This window comes from Sander vitreus, chromosome 10, assembly GCF_031162955.1.
Source record: "Sander vitreus isolate 19-12246 chromosome 10, sanVit1, whole genome shotgun sequence".
Lineage (NCBI taxonomy): Eukaryota > Metazoa > Chordata > Actinopteri > Perciformes > Percidae > Sander > Sander vitreus.
In genome coordinates this window covers 29,771,735-29,799,451 of record NC_135864.1, presented here as the reverse complement: position 1 = coordinate 29,799,451, position 27,717 = coordinate 29,771,735, and the positions used below count along the sequence as shown (strand labels likewise).

Genomic DNA, 27,717 nt, shown 5'->3' with positions numbered 1-27,717 from the left:
GGGAAGACTGAAGTTCTTTATAAGGTTACTTCAGAATTTTCATTATAAAACATTTTACGCACTTACACTATTTTAATGTTTATATATATTTTTTAATATATTTTACTCATAAGAAAGTTGTGTAACTATAGCAGGTTTTATTTTGAAACCTCTTTCCGGAAGTTAGTTTTTAATACTGCAATTGAGCGCGTGGTCAGCAACGAGAAGACGGGGACATCTGCTGCTAACAGGTGGGAAGCATGGATGGTGGGAAATACTTAGAAACAAGCTTGTTGGTTTAATAATATTGACCCAAAATAATAGTTTGTTTAGTCGTTTTACCACATGTTAGCAAAAATGTACAAATGTAGCATGTGAATTACATGCAGTGGTATTGAAAGATAGTCTGTTTAAAATGTGTCTTCTTGTTAGTGGGAAAACATGAATAACGGTACGCGTGACAGAAAAAATATTTTCTTTATTGTTTTGTCCATTGCGTTTCTTTTAATTCGGCGTTAAAATAATTCAAAAATGTTAAATACTGTGCACAGTAATTACTCGTACCCACTGTCTTACCGTTAACCAGTTGTATGGTTGTAGTTAGTAGTTCGCTAATAGTTGAATGGCTATAACGTTACGTCAAAGAGACTTGAGACACATTGAAATTATTCTGTACGAGTGCCTTCCCTTTTCAAACACTTAAATGGAGTTTTACATTTATTTCCCTTTGTAACGGTTCTAAGGCTACGCTGGGGGTAAACGTTGGCAGAGTTGGAGAATGAATAGTGGACGTGTTGTGTTCCAAGGGTTACACACTAGTCGGCCTACAGTGTTCAACGTCCATTCAAGTTAAAAGGAGCATTGAGGATGGTTAAGTTCTAAATCCAACGGTAGTGATATAGATATATAAGATCTAGATTACGACCGGTTTTGCATAGACCTGCCTTCGCGTGGCTGGCTTGTGTGTGCGTTTGTTTATGTGTATAGTATGTAGTAAATATGTAATAATAATGATATTCTGTAAAAACAGTATTAATGCACTGCATACATTAGGCAGGTGGACACTAAAATATGACTACAGGGATCTAGTGGCACCATGAGTGGCACACTGCAGGTTTTGAGGTGAAAGGTGACTTGTCTCTGATTGGCTGAGATCCATGAACCCACCCTACTGTCATTGGTTTCTTGGTATGCACTATGGAGGGTGGGGGGGGGTCCCTCCATAGTACAGCTCTGCTCTCCGTTATCTCTCTCTGGCGGTGCTCGTTTCGTGCTTTACAAAAACCACAGGCATGCAGAAAGTCATGCATCTATAAAATATATGGACACACCAATTATGCAGTAACTAAATAATATTTTACTTGCAGTTATTTTTTTAGAAACAATCCTAATATAAGATGTGTGTTGGGTGTTCCTATAAAACATACCTGGGACACGATGGGGTTATAAGCTTTCTTGACCTCCAGTTCATACCATGGTGTACATGGGAATGTGTAGCATAGAGTTACTGAGTCTGCACACCTGAGCAAGTTTTGTATAAAGTAGCATGAAATAGAATAGCTCAAGTAAAATATAAGTACCTCAAAATTGTACTTGGTAGGCACTTTATTTTGGCGTCATTGGGCAAAAACTAATGTTTCAGCATGTTGTAATTCAAGTGGTCTGAGAGGAAACTAGACTTCTGCTCCTCCTCTTGGTTCTGTTTCCAGGTTTTAGATAGAGCCTTCCAGAGGGAGACTTCAATCACAGGTCGTTTCAGAGAGTTCATTTTATGGAATCCCATTTTATTCAATATAAAATATATATATGTGTCTATTAAATACATCCTGAAATAAATAAACAAGGGTATAATATATATGAATACATGTAAATATAAGTATATAAATTAGTCAATATAGGTCCATATATGTATATATATATTTTGTTTTTTAAACAACATTTTTCAGATCACTACTTTTATTTATCTCTCCTGACTTTTTTGTCATAAGTCCACATTTATATATTTCAAGGGACTTTCAGTTCATAATGTCACGTGTGAACTTATTTATTTCCCTCTATTTATTTCCATTTCTTATATTCAAATGAAGGGGCGTGGCTACTTAAAGGGAACCTATTATTATATAGCATTTTCAGGTTCATACTTGTATTTGTGTTTCTACTAAAACATGTTTACATGCTTTAATGTTCAAAAAACACTTTATTTTTCTTATATTGCCTATGGCTGCTGCACCTATATTCACCTGCTGTATGTGGCTATTTCACAGAAAGCCCAATTTATGGTCCTGCGTTAAATCCACATACGTAGGTACGTGTAGACACGGACCCTACGGCGTAGCCGTGCACCTCCTAAAAAGATTTAACTACACGTCGCAGCGACGCAGACCGCAACAACACAATTGGTCTGCTAGGCCGTGGCTTGGTAGCATTGCATTTCTCCCTACTCATTTCATTTGTGTCTCTCACTCATGAGAGACACTTTTGTTTTTCCGTCTACGCCTCCAGAGTCGGTACTTGTTCTGAAACTAATCCCCGTCACTCTCTGACTAGTTCTACCACACACTCCCCAGCATACACACATGCTGGACCTGCTATTCCCTTAAAGAGATACGCTAGAACGACGTAGACACCAGCACCAGTGTTGGGTGTCACAGTAACGTAACTACTTTTCCAGGTAAAAAGCAGTGTAACGCGCTACTACTGAAAATTTGGTAACGAAACGTAGTTCCTTTTTCAATTTGGCGCAACGTTACTTTTCCCAGGGACAGATTTGACAGCGACGCTGCCTTCTCAGCTGCGCGCTCACAAGCTCCACACGGGACGTGACAGAGGCTGGTAGCAGAGTAATCATGGCAAGCGAGTTAGCAGCCAAAGCTAACTTTTTAAGCTTCGTGGCTTTTTGCTAGACGGCGCTCTGAGCCAGGCAGACACAGCGCTGACAGCCTCACAGATAGATGCGGTGGAGATGGCCTCATACATACACGCAGCGGACCGGACACGCAAGGATTTCCAGAAAAGAGGCTGCATGTGTCTACGACAATGCACGGACCATCGTGGCTGCGCGACCGGTACAAGTCAATACAGACATTACATAGTATACACTAACACCGTGTAATGCCGATGACCTGCTGATGTGCATTCAACCCGCGCTGGACTCGTTCATAATGAATCAGCCGTCACTCTGTGAGGAGAGAATCCAGTCTGCAGTGCAGTTCAGACACTTCACTGATAAACCAGAGACTGGCTTTATGGTCAAAGATAGTTTTTGTATAATTAACTTCAGTCTCTGCCAGAGATGCCTGCTTTTAAAAGTAACGTGAAAGTAACGAGTAAAGTAAAAAGTTACTTTCAATAGGGGGTAACTAAGTAGAGAAGCACCGATTACAACTTTCTAGGCCGATTCCGATTTCCGATTTTCTTTGAGTTAGGCCAGCCGATACCGATTTTAGCCGATTCCGATTTCATTTTTTTCTAACCACTTTACAGCACACACAAATATTTATTTTCTAATCTTTTCTTTAATAGAACATTTTGCACAGAACATAGAAACATTTTTGAACAGATAATGGATCACTATAAAATAGAACTATATAAATTACAAAAAGTTGAGAGAAAGGAACAAGAGACTGTGCTGTCGCGTTCGTGTGCTGTAACTCGTATAACTTATGTTGTCAGTTAATTGTAGCGTTGACCGGCATGAAATCGGCATATGTCAGACTGACCTGCCGGTCGCCAGTCAAGGCCGAGCACGTGAAAACCGGCCAATTCCGGTCACCGGTCGGTCTGTCGGTGCATCTCTATAACTAAGTAACAGATTACTTTTTTTAAGAAGTAACAAGTAACGAGCAAACACTACTTTTTAAAAGTAACTTCCCCAACACTGACCAGCACACAAGGATACACCTCAGGCCACTTACGTGGGCTACGGCGTAAGCTCTGCGCAGAGCCCCACGCAGAACCATAAATCCCGCTTAAAGGACAATTCCGGCGCAAAATGAACCGAGTCGACCGTTCTCGGGGATATGTTTTAATGCTAATCGAATGTGACCAAACCGCTAATTAGCTTGTAACGCTAGTAATCGGGGCACTGGTAAAGTAAAAAGAAATCGCTATTTCTATACCACTATCAGTGCTCTAAATAGCACCACACTTCCCCGGTAGCGTAACGTGCTTGAGCTATGTTACCGGTTACTGGTTGCACGGCGTTCGTGGTTCGACTGGTCGTGGCTGTTTTCCCAAGATGGCGCCTGCCTGTATACGTGAACGGTACTGACTTTATAAACTTATCTTTTTAATAAACTGTCTGTACACTTACAAAGTTCTCAATGCTTCGGGTTTACATGTGGTGCTATTTTGCTTTTTTTTTAAAAAGGGACATTTTAAAAGGGACATTTTAAGGATCAAACAATTAGGCTAATTAATGGACTCCAAACACAGAGCCCAGTATGTAAGAAACGACAGCATATGCCACAACTCAATACATTAGCAGAACAGCTTCCTCGCTATTGTGCAGTTTTTCTGTTGATCAGCTTTGATCTCACTTTCTCTAATCATGTCAGCTGCCCGCACCAGGGTCGCAGGTCACTGGGGGAAAGGTGACGGGACCAAGCAACCGCTTGGACCTATGGTGTTGGCTTTTGCAAGGCACTTGGTTAGGGAAGTCACATTTCTATTCACTGGTACTACAGTAAGACAGATGACGCAGTCGAGTAAGATAAACAGGGTGTGTTGATGCACAATGCAGTATTGTGGTATAAAAGATGCAATTAATTTGACTGTATTCGTAACGGCAAATCAGAAAAATCCCAAACTCAATGATTTGGTCTCCCAACTGTTACTATCTCTCATTGATCTTGTCTGTGGATAAGTTCATTGTTGTGAACATTCAGTCTTTGAGTCAATCAGATCGACCGTCTTGCCCCAATCAGCCAACCAGAGCCCCCCCCCCCCCTCCCCCTGGAGCCAGTATGACCTTTGATTGGTAGATTAGCTGAGGTTACACATCACCTTGGAACAGAATCTGTGCCTGTGCAGAGTCAGAGTTTGGTGCCAATAGTACATCCCAGTTTCCTCCTCCTCCTCCTCCTCCTCCCCGTGAGAGCAGAGTGTGCCGGTTGCCGTAGCAGCAGTAACAGCAGCTTTCCCAGGGTCGCTGTCGCTGATTGTTGAGCTGAAAAAGGGAAAGCCACTGTCTCTCACGTGGCTGCTTGCGGTTACAGGTGAGTGGGGAAGACGTTCAATAGGGATCAAGTGGTACACTGGCATGTAAATAGCTCTGCGTTGTGCTTGTAGAAGATGGAAACAACGTGGTCGTCTTGCCATCTGTCTGTGTGTTGTTATTGAAGCCTACAGACACCAGGCATAGTCTTATACAGGTTCTTTCCAGCTTAGAGGTGGCGCAGTTACTTGTCCGTAACCTTTGAGGCATATTTATGGTAAACTTGCTAGTTATCATTGAGTCTGTAGAGGAGTGGACTTGTGTTTCTGTGCCGTGACACACCGTTCACAGCGCCTATGTGTTGTATGTAAGGTATATATTTAAAAGTGAATTGAAAGCAATCCCCACACTTGAGGCATTAGAAACTAGAAAGGAGTATTTTATTGGGAGTCTACCTATATCATGATCACAAAGAGAGCAGTATGGGAAAAAAAAGGAAGAACTTAAAGCGGGACTTTTTAACTTTTGAAAAAAGTAATAACACAATCTTCCCTTCACATGTGGAAATTGTAAGTCATTAGCAAAAACATCAGTGGGTTTTGCTGCTCCAGTCTTAATTGGTCCGGTACGACCAGTAGCTTATGGTGTGGCTAATGTTCGGTAGTGTTAGCAAGTGTTATAGCTTTGAAACTGACATTACTTAGTCGGGTAACTAATGATGTGACTCTCTACCTGTTCTACTGTTACTCTACATTTTAGCATTTACCATTATCATTATCATAAGTTATTATGTCATTATTATAAGTGACATTATCCACTAATTGGCACTTGTGTCCACAGTGGCCCTGTTACGCACAAGTGACATAGGCTCATTTTAATGCCAATAATTAGAAAATGCAAGAAATGTCTCACAGATGTTAGGCTATATGATGTGTAACCACTAGACAAATAAGACCGAAGCACCAAAATCCTCTCTTAATGAAGCTATATCATTGCTAACAATTTACAGTGTAGACACAGAAGGCTTGTGAGCGTCTTAAGTGATCCCACAATGCTTCTCACGTGCATCATGCTCCCTTGTGGCTGTCGGATCCGTTTGCTAATGGACGACCGATTGATTTGATTTTCTAAGCGTTGCAAGGCCGTCAGTACAACTTGGTCTTGATGTGATCAGTGTTTTTCTTCCGTTTGTGTCGTTTACTTGGAATCTGGGCCTAAGGTCATTGCCTTCACATGGAGCTGGACCTGTCCCGGTTGTCACCTAAAGACCTCGGACTCTGTTTCTAATCTGTTTATTAGGGTTAGGGGTTAGGGTTCAAAGCTCTTCTAGCCTGTCATTTTGTGTGTGTGTGTGTGTGTGTGTGTGTGTGTGTGTGTGTGTGTGTGTGTGTGTGTGTGTGTGAGAACCTTTTTCCCCACCTGTTAAACACAAACACACACCATGACATATGATCTAATTATACTGCAATACGAGCCCCTGTCATTATTCTACAGTAGTAGCAGCAGCAGAACAAAGTTTTTCAGGGCTCTGTACTAGAGTAGACCGTAGAGAGAAACATAACCTGCTGGTGGTTGACGTGGAGTAAGCAATGGATTCATAATTTAGAAAACTGCACAAATGCTTTTTTTGTGTCAAGTAGCCTAATGTTTGAAAAGCATAATACATTGGTACACAAATAGTTCTGTTTAAATGGCGTTTGGAAACAAAAACGATCTCCGACCACAAATGATGTCCGTCCATGATTACACATCTGACAACGCATATGACCATTCGCAGGAAGCAGATTGTCTGACGTTACTCTGCAGTTGAAAATCATGGACGTATAAGTATAATACAGAAAATACTTAAGAAAAGTAAGAGCAGGGATTTATTTGCTTGGGCCGACGATAATACGATACTATTGAAAGGTATGTAAGCCTACTTAACATTTAATGGCCCGGACACACAGAGCCGATAATTGGCCCGTTGGACAGTCTGGCGAGGTCAGTGACTCGAGTCTGTTCGGTGTGTCCCGTGCTGTCGTCTGTCCGAGGGACCGTCGGCCTTCATTTTGGCCGATTTGACATGTACAATTGGCGGGGCGGGCGCTGCCGGCAGTCGGACTCAAATGACCCATCTGATTGGTAGAGAGCTAACCCGGAAACGGGGAGCGGAATGAGCGTGACTAGAGTCTCTCAAAATCTGACGAAAATCTTTTAAACTGACTTTTGTTGATCTGAAACGAAGACGGATTCAGCAACTGCACGGTCTATTTCTCTCTTAAAATGTTTTCAGAAACACGTTTCGGTGAACTATTTTAGTACGATATGAGATTGTATTCTGAACAAGCCGCCATGACAGTCTGTCTTTGAATTTCCGGAGAAGCCAGACCCACGTGACACGTTCGTCCAATCAGCTGCCGGTTTTCATTTTTGGGCGGCAATACAGATTAGCGCCGCCTGCTGTTATGGAGACGTATTATGTCTCGTCGCTTTGCTGTGTTCCGAGGCACTTTTTTGACCAATTTGGGGAGACTGATCAGCCCAACTGCCTTTTCTGCCGACGTTTGGCCATCGGCTCTGTGTGTCTGGGCCTTAAGACTGGCATGGGTGTCTGCATCGTCGTTTCCAAAGGTCTCCACTTTTTACGTTTTTTTTTTAAGTTTTCAAACTTAAACTGGGTCAGCGGCGTATCCAAACGTCTTCGTTTTAGAGGCTTGGAAATGCTTGAGTAGTGTGGACACGAGGCGTAAACCTAGCGAAAGATATGCGTTTTTAAACAAAATTAGTGTGGATGTAGTCACAGAACTAAAAAGCTATTAGCCTAAACAGTGTCTGTTGTATTGCTCCACTCAATAACAGGCCTGCCATGGCTCCCTGCACCTGCCAAGTGTATGTATCGGATTGCATGCCAAACCACAGATTTGGCCTACACTCAATCTTGAGGTTGACAGAAGTTACACACTAACCTACAAGGGTACATTTTTGTGTGAACACGCGTGTTCAAAAAATCTATTGCTTGCACTGTACACAATGGATGTATTGGCTGAGGCTGGCCATTTCAATTTCTGGAGGTTCCTTTAAAGATACAGTAAATGTAATTGTAATAAATGTATGCAACCTGTAGGGGGACCGAAGTGGGAAAAGTTACATAGTGTTGCTTTAACTAGAGCTGGGCGATATGGAAAAAAAATCTAATATCACGATATTGTTGACCAAATACCTATATATATCTATACTACCCATATTGATATTGCGGCGATATTGTAGGGTTGACAATTGGTGCTTAGAAAAAAATATTTTCAAAATGAGATTTTTGATAAATAATCATCATGAATGCACGTATATAATAACTAAGTGGGTAAAGGCAAATAATAGAAAAGCTAGAACAGTCTGGTAAGTTCGAAAGATGACATCACTTTACTGTATTCCAGCCATTAAAACCAGGGACAGATAACACTTGTGTCATATCACGCTGTTACGATATCCAAAATCTAAGACGATATCCAGTCTCATATCACGATATCGATATAATATCGATATATTGCCCAGCCCTAGCTTTAACTAGAGGTTATTATTCTGTTAAGATTTAAATAATCACAGGACAAACAAACCGAATGAGGGATGTGGTCGCTTGGTGGTTAAAAGTAGTGAACCTCCAAAAAATGACGGATCAAAAATACTCAAAGTGATAACGAATGAATGACCAGTCTTGTCTTTCCTCTCTTTAGGTCCCCTCGTGGCCAGCTTCTCTCCACACACACTCTTACCTCACCTCAGGGCCAGCTGTGAGTGCTCAGTGTTATCAAACACACCCAGCCCGTCATTCATCTTGCACACACACACAAAGACACACACTTACACATACACATTCAAACTAACAAACCGGTACACTTACCACAAACACACACTTTCCCCCCCTCATCAGCAGCATCATGCTGAGCCAGGAGATCTTGAAGAAGCTGAAGTTGCCAGATCTGAATGATGTCAGCCAGTACATCAGGAGTGTCTCCACCCCGGTGTTGATCAGCGCGGGGGCCGTGGCTGCTGCTACAACCTACTACCTGGCAACACGACCCAAGGCCATCCCACCGGTCTGCGACCTCCGTATGCAGTCAGTGGAGGTTCCGGTGAGTTGGCGGTGTCCGTATCTAAAACGGTCGCAGGTTAAAATGTCTAAACTTAAACAGAAAAGTAGTGCTTACCTATAAGGTTATACTGCACAGATCTAGGCATGGTTAACGATACATACTGTAACTGTGATGTTGCTGATAAAACGCCATGGAATGTAAATGTAGGCCTAAAGGTTTTCTGAAAATTGACGGAGCTGTTACCAAAACTAAAGGAGGATAGTTCCGTTAATTCATGCTGTTTCCCATAAATGATCATTCTTGCATTACTGCTGGCTTTTACTACAACCCTGACCTCAACAACCTCTTGTTATTGGTGCATCTCGTTGCACTGTACCACCCTACCCTTTGTGTCTGAACAGCCAAAAACCCAAGCAAACTACTACGAAACAAGCTAGTATAATACCAACTAGACTTGCACTTGTAGAAACTGCACATTAAAATGTAACATATTCTGTTTTAGTGGTGCTTTTTATTTTCAATGTTCAGTTTGTTCAATAAAAGAATGTTATAAATGTTTTAAATTCAACAAGCAATTTGGTGCAGCAGAAATGCAGAACTGAGTACATTGTATTATGTTTATTTATCGCAATTACTATCTTTATCTTTAATCATTGACATATATAAAATGGACCAACAGAGAGCAACCTGTCTGAAGTCTTCTGGTAGCTGTGCCAAGAGAAATCTCAAAATGAATGGCAGTCAATGGAATGCTAATGGAAGGTGATGGCTTGTTAGCATCAAAATGGTGCCATAGGAGCAACGCGTTCCAAGGAGAAGCTTACCCCCTTGCAAAGAATAACTAAAAGACAATACTGCATTATACAGTATGTATTTGTCAATCATTGGAGCCCCCTAAACCTGGAAAAGCACACGCGTGTTCTCAGCTATCCCCACAATAACCAACCTGTGTGTGTGAATTAAATATCCAAGCAAGAGACAAGAGGCTGAAACTGCTGTTTGAGTTACCAGAGGATCTTTTGTTTCTTTTTTTCAGGGTGGAGACTTTGCACGCCAATCAGTTCTGCTGAACGAAAACGGTCACATAACACATTTCTACGATGATGCCAGAACATTGTATGAGTTCTTCCTCAGAGGGGTCCGGGTTTCCAGTAAGTCACAAGTGCATTAATATTATATAGAGAGAAAAAGAAAACGTGTCTTATATGTCAGCAGCAGAATATACAGGGTAGGAAGGTATACTATGTATGTGTATTAATATGGTTAAAATTCTCTTTGTTTTTCAATGTCTCCCTTTCTTTAATTCTCCCCTCTGTTGCTCTCCTTTCGTCCTCAAGATAATGGTCCCTGTCTGGGCTCCAGGAAACCAAAACAACCGTATGAATGGATGTCCTATAGAGAGGTCAGAGGCACCATATGACCTGCATGTATTTATGTCTGAATTTAGTCTTCAAGGTGGCTTATTTAATGAATTATATTTCGTCTTGTGCTGGAAAATGATAAAGGGGTATTTCACCAGTTTTACACATAAAGTTCAGTCAAACTCGTCATGAGGAGTACTCCTCCTCCTCCTGTAAGAACACTTCTATAATGTCTTCTGTGGCTCTGGCTCTGGTTCTGCGTGTGCGATCACGGAAGGCTTGTATCATGTGGACGCGGCGACAGTGTTGTCATTACTTAGAATTCCTCATGGGGGAGACAGAAACAGTGAAATAGGCTATCAAGGTGCATTATGGGAAGTGTAGGATCCATTGTTTTTGGAGTTTGACCCGTACTTGGCATTCAAAGTCAGGATGTCACGGCCTCTACTACACAGATTTTGATCATTTAAAAAAAAAAATCGCTGTCTTGTGAGTCCCCCAGCTTAATGGAAGAGCAACACCAAATCACTTAATGTTTTAAATTAATTAGATTATAGCTATGATAGTTCTGTTTTTATCTGTTTAGATGTAAACAAGGTTTTTAAACAGACCAAATAAAGGGGCTAAACTTGATGAGTCTGCTGATTCACTTTGTGTGTTACAGTCATGCACGCTGTTGGTGTATTCTATTAACATGTATTGGGCATTATTGTACGCTTAATTTATCATTTTAAAGGAAACCTATTATGCTTTCCCGTAGAGCTGGGCAATATATTGATATCGTGATATGAGACTAGATATCGTCTTAGATTTTGGATATCGTAATATGGCATAAGTATTGTCTTTTCCTGGTTTTAAAGGCTGCATTACAGTAAAGTGATATCATTTTCTGTTGTAACTGTTCTATTATTTGCCTTTACCCACTTAGTCATTATTAGAGTTTAGATTCTCTGCCCGGCCCGGCCGATATTTTCCGCTGCTATCCTCGGGCCGGGCCCTTGACCAAGCATTTGTGTTTTTTTAATCATCAGCCTACTTTATTAGCCTTATTCGGTGGGGAGAAAGCTATGCCTCTCCAGCTTCCCCCGTAGCTCTGGGTGTCCTGCACTGACTTGAGTGTGAGGTAAACTGTGCTACATCGTGTCTCCCCCATCTGCAGCGCTGTTGCCGGCCAGTGCGTCGGCACGCACGTATTAATTAGGTGATCGAGACAAGAAAATCTCCTATATGGTTCCAGGGCTTTGATTATGTTGCTGCCTTGATCTGTTAGCCTACCCTCACTATTCGGCTGAGGGAGCAGCTATAGGGTCAAGTTTAGGTTAGAGGGTTTTTTTTACGTTTCTTTATTCGGATCCATTTGCGATCCATTCCAGTCTGAATAAACAAACAGCACAGTTTACATGCTTCGGGTAGGGTCGGTCTTGATTTTTTGGGCCCGATCTAAGCTCTAGACATTATATCCACATTACTGCTGATTATTTATCAAAAATCTCATTGTGTAAATATTTTGTGAATGCACCAATAGTCAACGCTACAATATCGTTGCGGTATCGATATCGAGGTATTTGGTCAAAAATACCGTGATATTTGATTTTCTCCATATCGCCCAGCCCTACTTTCCCGTATTTTTTGTCATATCTGTAATGTTGGATGCTCATACTAAACAAGGCCAACGATTCAAATAATGACATATTTAACGTATGTCATTATTACAAACATATTTTTAAATAAAAATCCCTGTGAGTCAAAACTACAGGTTTCCCGCTGTTCTGAACGCTCCGGTTTAAGCAGTTTTTTTCTACTCTCGGCCTGGAATGTCTTCATACTGGGCTGATTTTCTTTATATGGTCATCTGCTCCAGGCACGCTACTGCACTGTTGACAGCTACATGCTAACACCGGGGAAGCCTGTAATCTTGGTTGCAGATGTTATTAATTTCCGCCCAAATTTTGGATCACATTCCAACTGGAACATGTCCGGTTGTGTAGTTTTTGGTTTAGAAGGCTTTATTGGTGATTTCTCACAGTATAAAGTCCCGCTATATACTCCATGCAGCCGGAGACAGATTGCAACGCATTGTACAGAGACAGCAAGAGCAGAGTACAGAGAATGCAGATGCAGAAGACCCGGAATCCCTGACCAATCAGAGCAGACTAGGCTTTATTAGGAAGGGGGCTTAAAGAGACAGGCGCTCCAACAGAGCGTCTCACACAGAGGGTGGATACAGGTGCAGCAACCATGAGCACTATGAGAAAGATAAAGGGTTTTTGAACATTAAAGCATGTAAACATGTTCTATTAGAAACACAAAATACAAGTATGAACCTGAACACAAGTATAATAGGTCTCTTTTAAGCCCTGTATAATATTCCTTTTAAAATGTGTTTCTAATTACTAGCATCACTATGATAATATTTTAACAGGGAAGAGATTTGTTTGCTACTTGTCTGTCACTGATAGTAAAACACTAATTCAGCTTGAACAATGAACAACGTGAAATATTACACCTGAATGACCACAAGTTGTTATTGGACGATAGCCTATCAACCAAATGCTGTAAAACCAGTAGCCGATGACATTTCAACTGTGCTATTATTAACAGTGCACGTGATAATATTGAACATCATGAACCATGTTTTATCCCTCATTTATAATCAGGTCAAACAAAGCTCGGTTTATTTAGTTGTTGACAGCAGGATCTGTCAGGATCTGACAGCAACTAAATAGATGATCGAGCATTAACTGTGTGTGTGTGTGTGTGTGTGTGTGTGTGTGTGTGTTTGTGTTTTTAGGTATTGGAGCGAACAGAGAATCTGGGCTCAGCATTTCTCCACAAAGGACACTCTAAGACCACAGACCCCCACATTGGCATCTTCTCTCAGAACAGACCTGAGGTAAAGACTTGTACACTTTTTCACTCACACTCCTTCTCTGACTCATAACTTAGTCAAATCTGGACACATAGACACACATGCGTATTTTTAGATTCAGTGTGACTTACACTCTCCGAGGATATCATTATCCCGGATGTCCATTGCGAGTAAACGTAAAAAAAAAGTTTTAGCTTAGAAAGTTTTTCCTCAAGTAATCCAGTGATAGTTGTCTGTACACCCATTGATACATTGCAAACAGGAACAGCTAATAGCTAATTTAGCATGCTTTTTCTGGTGCCAGTTTGCCAAAACATGAACACATTTAGGCTTAAAAAAAGAGTTTTAGGCCACAGTGTAAACGTCTGAACCCATGGTATCGCATACTCCCTGTGTCAGCCTTCAAAGCATTCTGGGAACTGTTGTTCCAGAACTTGAAGCATGATTATACTCCAACCAGAGGTAAGACAACGAATAATAGGGATGAAAACAGATTAATAACAGGAACAACTCGCAAGCAAATTGAAAGCATTCGTGGGTAGTCCAACTTATTCTGAAAATAACATTGTATGACATGTCTGGCTAACACATGTAGTGTGCTGTCAAAAACAGCACTTTTAGTGGACGGGAATTGACGATGCGCATTAGCCCTACACGGTTACATTGCAGCCTGGTTCTGCTGCCGGTCAAGCGTTTGCGCTCAATACTGGACCAATATCAAAGATTTTTGTTCACGTCACTTAGACACCAATGCATGGGGAAATAGGCTGGAAAATATAGAAATAACCCTTTAAAGTGATTTTCAGCAATGAAATTGAACCTTTAGTCAAACATATTAGGAAAGTATCTATAAATCAGATAGATGGAGCTATCGGAGCCATCAGAGTACATATACACTCTATTTATAATCTTACCAGTGTTTTTATCTGTTATTGTTTCTGAGTAAAAGGATTGCTTTATAATGCCTGTGTGTGTGTGTGTGTGTGTGTGTGTGTGTGTGTGTGTGTGTGTGCGTGTGTAGTGGACCATCGGTGAGCTGGCATGTTACACCTATTCTCTGGTGGCAGTCCCTCTGTACGACACACTGGGAACAGAAGCCATCGTCTACATTATAGACCTAGGTAAACCACAGCAGCAACAACAGAATGACATACACTCCATTGCCCCTGTGGGCCAGGGTTGTTGTTGGTGAAGAACTGCGTGTGACCGGATCTGTCTGCATGTGTTTGCACGTTGTTTCTGCAGCTTCCATCTCGACTTTGGTGTGTGACGTGGTAGATAAAGTCAACCTGGTACTGGACTGTGTCAAGGACAGGAAACACTCTGTGAAGACCATCGTTCTAATGGAGACCCCCAGTGCCGAGCTGGTCGACAGGTGTCAACAGGCTGGAATCCACATCCTCAGCCTGCAGGAGATGGAGGTCAGCTGGCTTATTTCTTCATTTCTGAGTTGTTTTTTTGTATGTTCAGCTCATCTCTTTAGTTAGTTTGGAAATATTCTATTTTATTGTTTGCACAACAATTTCACGCTCAATGCTTTCTTCCTCTGTCTTTGGTTATTTTCCTTGAACCTTCCAGTTCTCGTTGGTTCTGGTTCTCCTTTATGCTGACCTTACACCAAAACGACTTTTCAAGCGATATTTTCCAATATCGGAATGAAATCATGAGAGTATTGCTAGAGTTGGGATGCGCTCCCGTCGTCTCAATCGTTTGGTGTAAGGTGGTCATAAAACTCAGTGCGAGTCAGTCTTTTTTCCCTTCTTGACGTTCCGACAAAATCAAACGTGTTTGCTATTATCGTAAGTTTTAAGTCTTGGCAGTGAAGTTAAATCACATAAACATTGTCAACAACCAATGGGTGCGCTCCCTCCAGCACCAAACAGGAAGCAGTAAACGGCTAGAGCCAGTGTTGTTTATGGTTGCTCTGTCGCCGCGCTAAGCTAAACGCTAAAGAGGGAAAGTTGATGTTTTTCAACCCTTCTGAAGCGCGTCGTCCAAGGGGAGTTTTACCGGCGGATGAACGCGGACCTCCGGGTACTGCCGCCATTCATCTGCATGTACGGCAGGAAATCAGCAAACTTTCCCTCAAGTTACCAGCTAACGCTATCGGTAGCTAGCTAGCTTGGTTGGTTACATTTTTCAAAATGAATCTAGTTGTAGTCTTGCAATGTGTGACCCTGCAAGATCCCCAGTCTTTACATATTATGACAGTCTTTATCGTTAGATGTGAGATGATTGCTTTTAGATGTGAGATGGTGTCAGACTTTAGTCTTTTCAAAGTCTGTTCAAAGTCTTCTGGTGTATGGTAGGTATTACTTGTTTTTTTTGTCTTTTCGTTGTTGTTTTCTTGGTTTTATCTTGCTTTTGTTTTTTTTGCTTTCCTCTTTTGCTACCTTGTTGTGTGCTTACTTCTTGTTTTATTGCTTTGTTGTCAATTTAAGTCGTTCAGTTTCTTGTGTTCTTGCTCGTTTTCTTGTTCCGTTGTCTTCATTCCAGTTGTCTTGTTTTTTTATTTGGATTTTCATTATTGCTGTGTTGTTGTTGTTTTTTTTTGCTTTCTTTGTCACTTTACTCCATCCACAATGGCTTCATTAATGTGCTTTTCTTGTTGCGCAGTCCATCGGGAAGGCCAACCATCGCCAACCCATGGTAAGTAAACACTGGCCTGTAAGTGACTTATTGCCAGTCGATGCTTGAATTGACGACGATGTTGTGACACTGTTTGAACGTTGCCTCCCCAATCCCTGCAGCCTCCGCGACCTAAGGACATGGCTCTCATCTGCTTTACCAGTGGAACAACAGGTGACACACACACACACACACACACACACACACAGTGAATTAGACAGTGAACGAGTATCTGAAATATATACCACATATACACTTAAACTCTAAACTGTGTGTGTGTGTGTGTGTGTGTGTGTGTGTGTGTGTGTGTGTGTGTGTGTGTGTGTGACTTTCAGGAAACCCAAAGGGAGCTATGCTGACACATGAGAATGTTGTGTCCAACTGCTCAGCCTTCATCAAATTGACAGAGGTGAGGCGCTGGTGTAACACTTGAGCTGTTAAAGTAATAGTGAAACAATAGTTAGAGCATCTTCAGCTCCTGTAACAGGGATTTTTAGAAGGATTGAAATCGATGGAGGGGGTTTCCATCATTCAGATGGTAGAGTCCGAATTTGCCGTAAACAGAATGAGAACATGGATCCTTCATGCCTTGTTACCACTGTGCAGGCTGGTAGCGGTGGTGGTGTAATGTGTGTGGGGGATGCTATCCTATCAGTATTGGCCAACATTTCTAAAGAATGCTTCCAGCACCTTGTTGAATCAGTGCCATGAAGAATTAAGGCAGTTGTGAAGGTGAAAGGGTGTCAAACACGGTATTAGTATGGTGTTCCTAATAATCCTTTAGGTGAGTTTGTGTATATATATATATATATATATATATATATATATATGCACTGTATATATTTACACTGTCTTTTATTCTGCCATATTATAACCTTGCTTTATTGTTTTTTAACCCCTTGCCATTCCATCCAGAGTTATGTGGGATCTACTGTTGACCTGCTATCAACTCCCCTAAATATCCCCTGTCCCCCACTCCTACCCCTCTAGAAAAAGGAGGCAGAATGCTAAATGCTTTTTTTTTAACCTTTATTTATCCAGGTAAGTCGATTTGAGAACAAATTCTCATTTGCAACGGCGACATTCACACAGTTCCACATTCATACCTGGAAACAACCACAGTCCGATCTGCTGGCCACTGAGCAGCTCCACTGGAGCGGTTGGGGTTAAGGGCCTTGCTCAAGGGCACCTCAGCACTTTAATGAACTCTTTCCTCTTCTCTCCAGTCGTACGCTCAGACCACCTCAGATGATGTCATGCTGTCTTTTCTGCCTCTGGCCCACATGTTTGAGAGGGTGGTGGAGGTACACATATTAACACTGACTGTGTTCCTTTCCTGCCTGTGTGTGTGTGCGTGTGTGTGTGTTTGCTTCCCTGTCTGTTTGTCTGGCCATCGGTGTGTGTTTGTACAACTGTGTGTCCCCCTTCTGCGTGTTTGTATTCCTGCATCTGTGTGTGGTTTCAGGTTTGCTGTCCGTTGTTTTGCAGTGATGTCCATATGTCCTTCCTGCCCTTGGCTCATATGTTTGAAAGAGTAGTACAGGTATTGCATGTTCCCTTAGTTCCCATAGTCAGCCTTTGTTAATTAACACACATCAATTTTCCTGAGAACCCCTGTGTTGTTAAACTCTCTTTCATTACATACTCAGTTATGGTGACCTGTTAACTTTTGCCCTCTGCATCTTCCGGATGTTGCTGACAGGGACTGATGATAGTGAATGGCGCCCGGATTGGCTTTTTCCAGGGAGATATTCGTCTGCTGTCAGATGACCTGAACACGCTGAAACCTACTGTGTTTCCTGTGGTACCCCGACTCCTTAACAGAATGTATGATAAGGTAAGTGGGCACGATGATGATATGGTGCGTTCCATTTGTATGAGGAAGTCAAAATGTCTGCGTTCTAAGTCGGAAACATGCCCCCCAAAGTCGGATTTCCTTACAGTACCCTAAGCAAGTCGACCTCGAAATCCAACATGGCTGCCCCGTGCATCAACTGTAGCACTTCTGTCTTATTTGTGTCTCATTAAATCAGTCTTAAACACAGTACTGTCTGACTTCTATCTGTTGACATGTTACGCTGTTTGTATGCACAAAAAACTGGTATTGCTAACAATGGCTAACCTGGATAGAGCAGACCCCACAGTGAAGTCTGACTTGTTTTAAATGGAACGTGGTCAACTCGGCGGTTGATATCATTCCCAGCTCCGACTTCCGAGGTAAATGGAAAGCACTAATAGCCTTACCAAAAAGCATTGCACATGCTTCTCAATCTCTGACCCATTATCCATCCATCATCCAACCATCCATGATGCTGTTCTTATAATTATGGAGAGCCTTTGTGTGTGTGTGTGTGTGTGTGTGTGTGTGTGTGTGTGTGTGTGTGTGTGTGTGTGTGTGTGTGTGTGTGTGTGTGTGTGTGTGTGTGTGTGTGTGTGTGTGTGTGTGTGTGTAGATCTTTGGGCAGGCCAACACCTCTCTGAAGCGCTGGCTGCTGGGATTCGCCTACAGAAGGAAGGAGGCCGAGTTGAGGAAAGGCATCGTGAGGCGAGACAGTATCTGGGATCGACTCATCTTCCGGAAGGTTCAGGTACACAGAGCCAGCACAGTTAAAACTCCTAGTATGTCACTGTATAGTTGAGTGCTACGTGTCCAGGAATGTTTTCACTAGGGCTGATCGATTAAATTCTATTCACTCTAATTTCTGTTTCTGTAACATGTCTATTGTCGACCTTGTGAAAAATGGAGGTATTACAGTGTGCACAAAAAGGCTACTTTAAGTCAAAAAATGTATCCAGGTATCTTCCTGAATTTTGCAGTAAAATAACTAGAATCATAAAATTTTCATTGACATTGACATTGGTCTGTAAATAATTACACAACCAATTTGGGGGGGGGGGGAGAGAAACAAGAACATTACAGTAACTCACAGCAAGACAGACCAGTACAGTACAGTAGAAAATAAAGCCACGACAGAAAGACTTTGTTTCTACAGAGGGAAAAGGTGTAGGCTGAAACTACAGCTAATTGCACCTACCACCCACCTAAAGTTAATACCTCATGGACGTCAAAAGTAAAATCAGACCAATTTCACACTGACCCTACTATACTAATTCCTGCATGCCTACTGATCAGACACATTTATATCTGCCATAAAAACATTTCAGTTCCTCACTACAAGTGCCCAATAATTTCCCCTCTTTTTAACAGAAATAAAGTGGTTTTAGTCATCTGTTTTTTTTTTACCTTTTATAAAACAAAAATATATAAGTAACTAAAATAAATGTAACTTTAATAAAAGTAGTTTTGTTTAGAAACTAGTTTCAATCGTGGTTGAAGATTCATGTAGGGTTCAAATCCCTGTGTAAGGTCATGTACGCTTTGCAGACACAGGCCTAAGTCGTACAGTATGTAGGGTTTCTAGGGACTGTTGCATAACGCATGCATTAATATCCTAAGAGCACACGCTAAAATAAAAGATAAAATAAGCCTTTATCGATCCCCAGAGGGAAAATTCAGATGTTGCAGCAGCAGTAAAGACAGAGATAAGATCAGATAAATAGAGAAGTGAAAGAGAAAGAAGAATAAGAGGTACTGTATATACTAACTAATATATGAATAGAAGTAAAAAAAGAAAGAAATTAACTATAAAAGAGCATTTCAAGAATTAAAGACAAAGTACAACATTAATCTGTTGATTATTTTCTCGATTAATCGATAAGTTGTTTGATCTACAAAATGGCAGAAAATGGTGAAAAATGTCGATCTGTGTTTGCTTAACATCAAGATGACATCCTAAACATCTTGTTGTGTCCACAACTCCAACAAATTAACTGTCACAGAGGACAAAAGAAACTATAAAATATTCACATTTAAGATGCTGGAATCAGAGAGCTTTTACTTTCTTTTTTTTTTTTTTTATAGAAAAATGACTCAAACCGATTAATCGATTATCAAAATAGTTGGCAATTAATTTAATAGTTGACACTCATCGATTCATCTTTGCAGCTCTAATTGTTATCATCCTCAAACTAACTAAACTAGTTACTCAAACTAAAAGTGATTTAGATGGTTAAAGCTGTAAGGACATAGACATTCTGTTGCACTTTATCTGGTTGACTGTCGTGGCTACAACTGACAGAGCTGTCCAGTAATAAGGTGATGTGCTGCCCTCTGCAGGCCAGCCTCGGCGGCCGCGTGCGTCTAATGCTGACTGGAGCTGCACCCATCTCTCCTGCTGTCCTCACCTTCCTCAGAGCCGCAGTAGGCTGTCAGGTAGCACAAACACCCGCACAAAAACCCCGCACAAACACTCGTACAAACACCCGCTCAAACATTTGCACAAACACCTGCACAAACACCCTTCATTCAGTGGAAACCTACAGTACAAGCAGAAATGATAAAAAATAATCATATTGTCTCAGTTCTATGAAGGTTATGGACAGACAGAGTGCACTGCTGGATGCACCATGACCATGCCTGGTGAATGGAATGCAGGTAATGGATAACAAAACTGCTTGACTTGATTCATCTTTTACAAGGCTACACGCTCTCAATTGTGAAGAAAAAAGCTGACTGATTACTGCGGGCTACAAGAACTAAACTTGACGTCATGTCTGCAGGACACGTTGGAGCTCCCCTGCCCTGCAACTCCCTTAAACTGGTGGATGTGCCTGAGATGAACTACCTGGCTGCAAACGGCGAGGGAGAGGTGAAACACAAAGGCACACATCATCATAGAAACTCTTTTATACATTTCGTGATAATGTACGTCATTCATAAATGTGTGTGTGTGTGTGTGTGTGTGTGTGTCTCCAGGTGTGTGTGAAGGGTCCTAACGTGTTCCAGGGCTATCTGAAGGACCCCGAGAAGACCGCCGAGGCTATTGATGCAGATGGTTGGCTTCACACTGGAGACGTAGGAAAATGGCTTCCTGTACGTCAAGTCATGTTGTTTGAGTTCAGCCTCACACATTTCTATGCCTCCGTGCCGGGGACAGCCACGGCCGGAGAGGCATTATGTTTTTGGGTTGTCCGTCCGTCCCATTCTTGTGAATGCGATATCTCAGGAACCCCTGGAGGGAATTTCTTCACATTTTAGCAACAACATCCAATTGGGTTTAAGGATTTTGGAGGTGTTTGGTGTTTTAAGCCCCCAACGTCATCTTCCAGGCAGCGCTGCCTGGAAGGCGCTAGGATCAGGCAATGGTTAGGGTTAGGGTTGGGGTTAGGGTTAGGGTTAGGGTTAGGTGCCTTGAAGTCGACGGTGGCAGCGCTGCCTTGAAGTCAACGTTGGCGGATTAAAACACCATTGAGCGATTTTGGATGTCACTGTGATCATAACTAGGGTTGGGTACCGAAACCTGGTTCCACTATGGAACCGGTTCCTACGCAACCGGTAGGAATCGGACCGGATTAGAACGCAAATTTTGGTTCCTGAAATATTTTCCCTCTGTCGCTCCAAAACAGACGTAAAAATATCACACTTTCTCTGTATGCTAGCTACCGTAAATGTAGGCTACTTTTAAAATGCCATATTTTCCCTCTGGGCTCACCAAAACGGACGTAAAAGCATATTAACCATTGACTGCACGTGATCGCTAGTAAACACATTACATCTTTGATGCCATTTTTCAGTTTTTCAAGAATCGGTTTAGGAATCGGAGTCGTTTTAAAAGTACCGGTTCGGCATGAGAATCGTAAAAATCCAAACGATACCCAACCATGTCCATCACTGAAGAATTCCTACGGTAAATTATGACACCATTTCACACAAATGAATAATAGGATAAAATTATGAAGTAACGTCATTTTTTTGTACGTTTTTTTTCTCTTCCAAGTCTGTGATATATTCCAACGCACCGGCACAGAAGAATTTCTTCATGTGCAACGTCATAATCCGCAAAAAAAAAAAAGATACTGATTTGGTGACACTAATGTTGAAACTTGTGGTGATTGTGTAGCTCCTATGTGCTGCCGGGTTGAAGCATCCACGTTACTGCAAAAGATACTTAATTCCATTTAAATAAATGGCTTCAAAGTCTTCAATACATATATTATGTAAGTCTGGTGGAGACATACAACCACAAGGCGGTAATTTCTAGTTTTATCAGCCTCACCTTGTTCATCTCAACTTCACACATATTTATTTCAACCGAAGTTCATTACATTGAGCTACATATCATAAAATGCTGTATTTCCAACAGCCTGTAGACATTTCATAGAATGTAATTATGTGTGCATGTGTGTTGACAGAATGGCACGCTGAAGATCGTGGACAGGAAGAAGCACATCTTTAAGCTGGCACAGGGGGAGTACATTGCTCCGGAAAAGATAGAGAACATCTACATGAGGAGTGATGCAGTGGCACAGGTCTTTGTGCATGGAGACAGTCTGCAGGTAGGTGGAGGATATTCCGAGTGTGCGTGTGTGTGTGTGTGTGTGTGTGTGTGTGTTGCGGATGTGTGTGGTATTATGCTAGGCCCACAAATTTACTCTTGGCTCCTTCTGACCTCTGTTCCCTTTGGAGAAAGTGTATCTCAGTGGGATTGGTGTATTATGAAGCAAAGTCCTATGCTTCCTTCCACTGTAATCAATGATAGTGGGGACACCGGGCATGAGAGCAGCGCGTAATGGTGTGCATGCACCGCTGAGATTCACTCCAAGCATCACTTCCATTTATATTTTTTACGTGAGGTGCGTGCGGCCCTTTTACACAGAAATGGATCCTAAAGTGTCTATAATTGTTTTAAATTAAACTACTGCTATACAGCGAGTGACTTGATGACGGTCAATGAGTTCCTGTTTGTATTTCTTCTTTCCCTCACCTGAGTCCCCTGATAACAGCTGATGGATTGACGTTTTCACAGCGCTGTCCAGAAACTGAAGAAACCACAACAATCCACCGTCTCGCCTGTGACTCACACAGTCCTACGCCGTGTGTGCTCAGCAGGTGTAGCCAGTTAAAAAGCTACATCCAGCGGTCCATGTGCAGTGTAGCCAAAGCATAAAAAGCCCTGCTGTATTTAACTTGTATGCACCCACGCACATCCGTGACTGTACTGACCTGGGGTCCGTTTCAGGAAGGAGGTTTAACAAACTCTGAGTGTAACCCTGATCTCTGAGTTGATTTACCCTGAGATGGGAAACTCTGAGTTTTCGGTTCCAGAACAGCTGATATGAGTTGGTTCAATCAACTCAGGGTATGTTCACGCGCGTGCGCCACCACAATAGAAAGGTAGCATGAATGGTGCCATGATACTACGATTCACCATGGTAACGACCACAAACAAACGGGTCGGCGTAAATACTCAATGCGCACATACAGCGAGTTTGAACATGCATTTTGTTAAAAAAGCAAGACAGCGGCTGCTGCTGTAAAAGAGAGAGAATTGGTGTGGGAGAAAATTGCTGCTCGAGTCAATGCGTAAGCATTAACAGTGTATTAATTTCATTTTTAATCACAGTTAACTTATAATATTACTGGTGAAAACTGGAATTGTATTATACCTATAATTTCATTTAGGTGCAATCCTGCGGGCGAAAAAGTAAGCTACTACTATATATCCCATTCTGAGGCTGCAGCACCATGACCATTAACAGAACTATAATGTATAATCATTTATTTCTTTTTAATGGCTCTCACTGGCTTGTCTCCAGGGAACACTACAAAAACGTTTAAAAAAAAACGGCTCTGCATACAGTGGCTTTACTATTACGGTATATCACCAATGTTATAAAAAAAAAAAAAAAAAAACGTAATGCGACACAAAGACTCTGCTTGGATGCTAATAAAGCATGTCCACGATGGTGGACGTTAGTGATATGAGGATGGATATCTACATATCTGATGGACTGTGAAAAACAATACCTCTCAAATCGGTTATGTGGAAATGAAAATACATCGGGTCGGGACTCAGTATCATCTCCCGACGTAAACACTCTGTGAAGCAATACAGCTTTTTCATCAACGGGATCGTCGACAAGCATGATACAGACTGCATGAATGAATGAATGAATGAATGAATGGCGAAATGAGTGAGAAGAAACACATTCAAATCACTCATCAAAACACACCTCTTCAGATTAGCCTTCCACATCCAATAGTCTTACACATTATCTACTGTTAGTTACTAGTTTTATTGCTTCCTCTGTTGGAAAAAATGTGCTGGTTTTACTGTCAAGTATCTTTGAGTACCATATTAAGCACTATATAAATAAAATGTATTATTATTATTATTATTGTTGTGTTTGTCTCCAGGCATGTCTGGTAGCAGTGGTGGTTCCTGACCCTGACTTCCTATGTGGCTGGATCAAGAGGACCCTGGGACTGGAGGCCAGCTACCAGGAACTGTGTGGCAGAGCGGTAATACTTTTACAGAATTTGATTACAGCATAGTACAGTGGCTTCAGACTGCATACATACAGTTTCCTGTGTCCACGCTGTGAATTAGAATTAGTTTTCTCCATCCCGCTCCCGCCGAAATTTCTGACCATTACCGGCCGCACCCGCAGCGTGTGTGTTACACTCCCGCCCGCTCCCGCAACGTGTACGTCCACTCCTGCCCGCACCTGCAAAACTCTGAGAGTTTATGCCTGCACAGTAATAGAGATGCATTGACTTTGTGTCTTCTCCCGTCCCGCATGAGAAAACGCGTCATTTTATAGGCTAATGTAGGGAGAAGATGCAGGGAAAGAAGGCAGGTGCTTGCTGCTGTGAGACGGGGAGGAAGGAGCAGAGGATGAGGGGGCGGGCGGACGGTGGACGGAGCCTCGGAGCTCCCCCATCCTGGGAGGCTCAGACACGCTGCTGGTGTCAGTATATATATCTATGGTGTCTGCTGGCGTGGGGGGGGGGGTTCCAGGCTACATCCCCATGATCCCGCAGTGTTTTTTTATTAGCTGCCCGTTTCCTCCCGCGAGATTTGCGTTGGCAGCGGGACCCAATCCCAATGCAGCCCTCTACTGTGAATCCATTTCCATTTTAGGACAATATTCATTTCATACATATTAAGTTTTAATATGTTTATGTATGCACCAACAACCAAGGCAAATTCCTGGTAAGTGCTACTCACTCGGCAATAAATCCTTTTATGATTTCAGAGTTAAGCAATACATCTCTTCATTCAGAGCAGTGATTCACACCAGGCATGCAGTACATGTACACCAGGAGGTACTTCTGCAGTTGTGTTGGGGTTATGTGGAAAAGCATAAATAAACAAAGAGGTCTGTAAAGTGGTGCGAGGCTGATCTCCATATATTTATTATCTCAATAAGTAATAAACTACAAGCTAATAAGCAAGGTATGCTAGGTAATTAGGACTGCAGTTGAAAATTAGCCGACTGGCTAACACTGGCGCATTTACAGAACTGTTGATTAATGTGCGTTGTCCTAATCAAATCAACTTACGAACTTAAACTTGAACAGGACTAGCCTCACACCAAACTGCTGGAACGCCTGAACGCTAACTGTTGCAATTGAGAGTGTGTGAAAACTTGTCAGCAAGCAGAGAATTCAAAAACAGAAAGAAAAAAAAAGCCTAAAGTAACAGATAAATGGTTGAAAGATGCAGCTTTGATGACTCCAGGTGGTTGTTTTATGAATGAAAAGTCAACCAAACCTACTAACGAAAAGATACTAAAGACAACACACCCACTTGACCACAGCCCATGTACCGAGTGTGAATTAAAAGAGCTACCTCTCTTTTACGTCCTTTCAGGAAGTCAAGGCAGCCATCTTGAAGGACATGGTGCAACTGGGCAAGAATGGAGGCCTCAAGTCCTTTGAGCAGGTAAAACACTCGCTCATATTTCAGCTGAGATTCAAAATATCCTTTCCTGTATAGCACTGGGTAGCTCTGTAGACGTAATGTTATTCCAAACTTTGTTTAGGCATGAGACGCTGTTTTCCTGGATCTGAAACATTATCATCCTGCCTAACGCCACCTGCCAACGTGTGTGTGTGTGTGTGTGTGTGTGTGTGTGTGTGTGTGTGTGTGTGTGTGTGTGTGTGTGTGTGTGTGTGTGTGTGTGTGTGTGTGTGTGTGTGTGTGTGTGTGTGTGTGTGTGTGTGTGTGTCCTGTTAGGTGAGGGCCATCTGCATCCACACCGAGCTGTTCTCAATCGAGAACGGCCTGCTCACTCCAACAATGAAGGCCAAGAGGAACGAAATGCGACAGTACTTCAGATCCCAGATAGACGAACTGTACAGTGGGATCGAAATGTAGGAGGAGAGCAAAATGGAAGACCAGACCCACAAGCTACCAAAGGCAAAAAAAGGAAGAGGGGAGCACGAGCTAAAGCACACACAGGGAAGCAAATGAAGAGATCCTGTCTTACCAAAAGAACCATCAACATGTCTAGTCCTCATGATTCACAGCATTTAGAACAAAAAGACCACAAGACCTTCGAAGGTCCAGGGTAGATTGTATGCTCAAAATAAATTATATTCTATCTAGTTTATTGATGAAATAGTTTTGCCTATGCTATGTACAGTACAAATATGTAACAACGTGTTGATTCTAATCAGCTATTGTGTGATAACATCTCCATTAAGGATGCTTTTTAAAGGGAAATATAAAAATGCAGCTCTGTAGCATCAGACATCTCAGGACTTCACTGGCAAGACACACACACACACACACACACAAACACACGTCTTTTAACTTCAACGATAGAGGAAGACACCACTGAAACGGGTTCACTGAGGGTTACATTTGGATTAAAAGCCATATTGATCACTTTGTCAGCCGCACACTACAACTTAAACATTTCAGGTCTTTGATGAGATTTTTTCTGTCTTTGTGACGTGATTTTATACGAGGTTGTCTTTTTTTTTTGCGGTAGAAAGTTGAAATCCACAATGGATAACGGGATCGTTTCGGTTGGGTCCTTAAATCTTTTCAATAATAAGCTTGGGTCCTATTAGGACCCTGAGAAATCAGCAGAGCGAGCCATATTAAAGATAATCTAAACAAAGCTAGCTGGAAACGGGGCATTCAGGTACTAATGAACAGTCAGGACATTGGGAAACTGTGTCACTGTTTTAATTTATTTATGATGGGAACATGAAGGGAAGAGAATAGTTGAAGAAATCGTTCTTAAATTATAATAATACTATAGTAGGGTTAAATTATACATTTCTAAATAACATGGTTTACAACCTGAATGAAATCCTTTTGAATGTTTATAGTTTACATTTTATGGAAGTACTTTTGACTAGGGTCTTGCTCTGGCTGTTTTTCACTGTCATCCCAGATTTGTTTTGTAAAGATTTTAATTTAAAATCAATAAAAAAAAAAAAAGAGCTGTTTGATCTCATGTATTTTGCTTTATCAGTGCTGTTTGTACAATGGTAAATACATGTAGGTATGTAGTTCAGTCCTATTGTATGTATTACTCCAAGGGATTGTATGGTATGTATAGGCCAGAACAATTTTTAATCCTCATATTTTATTTAGTAGGGATTTTATTGTCTATATGCACGGGACTAAGATATAGAAAACCAAAAAGCCATCTCTTTCTCTTGCTTAGGTGCTAAAACTAGAATTGTTGTGTTTTAGGTATTTTTTAAAAACGTAATACTTAGTCATTGTTGCTTTAGCCATTGTTCCCTTGAAATAAAAGCTCGATCAGAGCCCTGAGCTTTATTTTGGCTCT

At 41.7% G+C, this 27,717-nt stretch overlaps 1 protein-coding gene across 3 annotated transcripts; it reads left to right on the top strand.

The window, feature by feature from the left end:
- Positions 1–197: 197 nt before the first annotated feature.
- Positions 198–27,373, top strand: LOC144524666 (long-chain-fatty-acid--CoA ligase 1-like). 3 transcript variants are annotated; one of them, XM_078261081.1, is made up of 22 exons: positions 198–230; positions 8,845–8,901; positions 9,042–9,243; positions 10,241–10,355; positions 10,542–10,606; positions 13,357–13,458; positions 14,456–14,555; positions 14,680–14,855; positions 16,051–16,083; positions 16,185–16,236; positions 16,398–16,471; positions 17,528–17,605; positions 17,765–17,899; positions 18,516–18,650; positions 20,240–20,335; positions 20,485–20,557; positions 20,683–20,771; positions 20,879–20,995; positions 22,315–22,458; positions 24,320–24,424; positions 25,779–25,850; positions 26,145–27,373. In XM_078261081.1, exons 3-22 carry the CDS (start codon positions 9,049–9,051, stop codon positions 26,283–26,285), a joined length of 2,097 nt encoding a protein of 698 aa, XP_078117207.1. In that variant the 5' UTR covers positions 198–230; positions 8,845–8,901; positions 9,042–9,048; the 3' UTR covers positions 26,286–27,373. The 3 variants fall into 3 exon arrangements, with proteins under 3 accessions (XP_078117207.1, XP_078117209.1, XP_078117208.1); XM_078261083.1 differs by lacking the exon at positions 17,528–17,605 and adding an exon at positions 17,289–17,366; XM_078261082.1 differs by having other exon boundaries at positions 199–230; positions 9,045–9,243.
- The last annotated feature ends 344 nt before the right edge of the window (positions 27,374–27,717 follow it).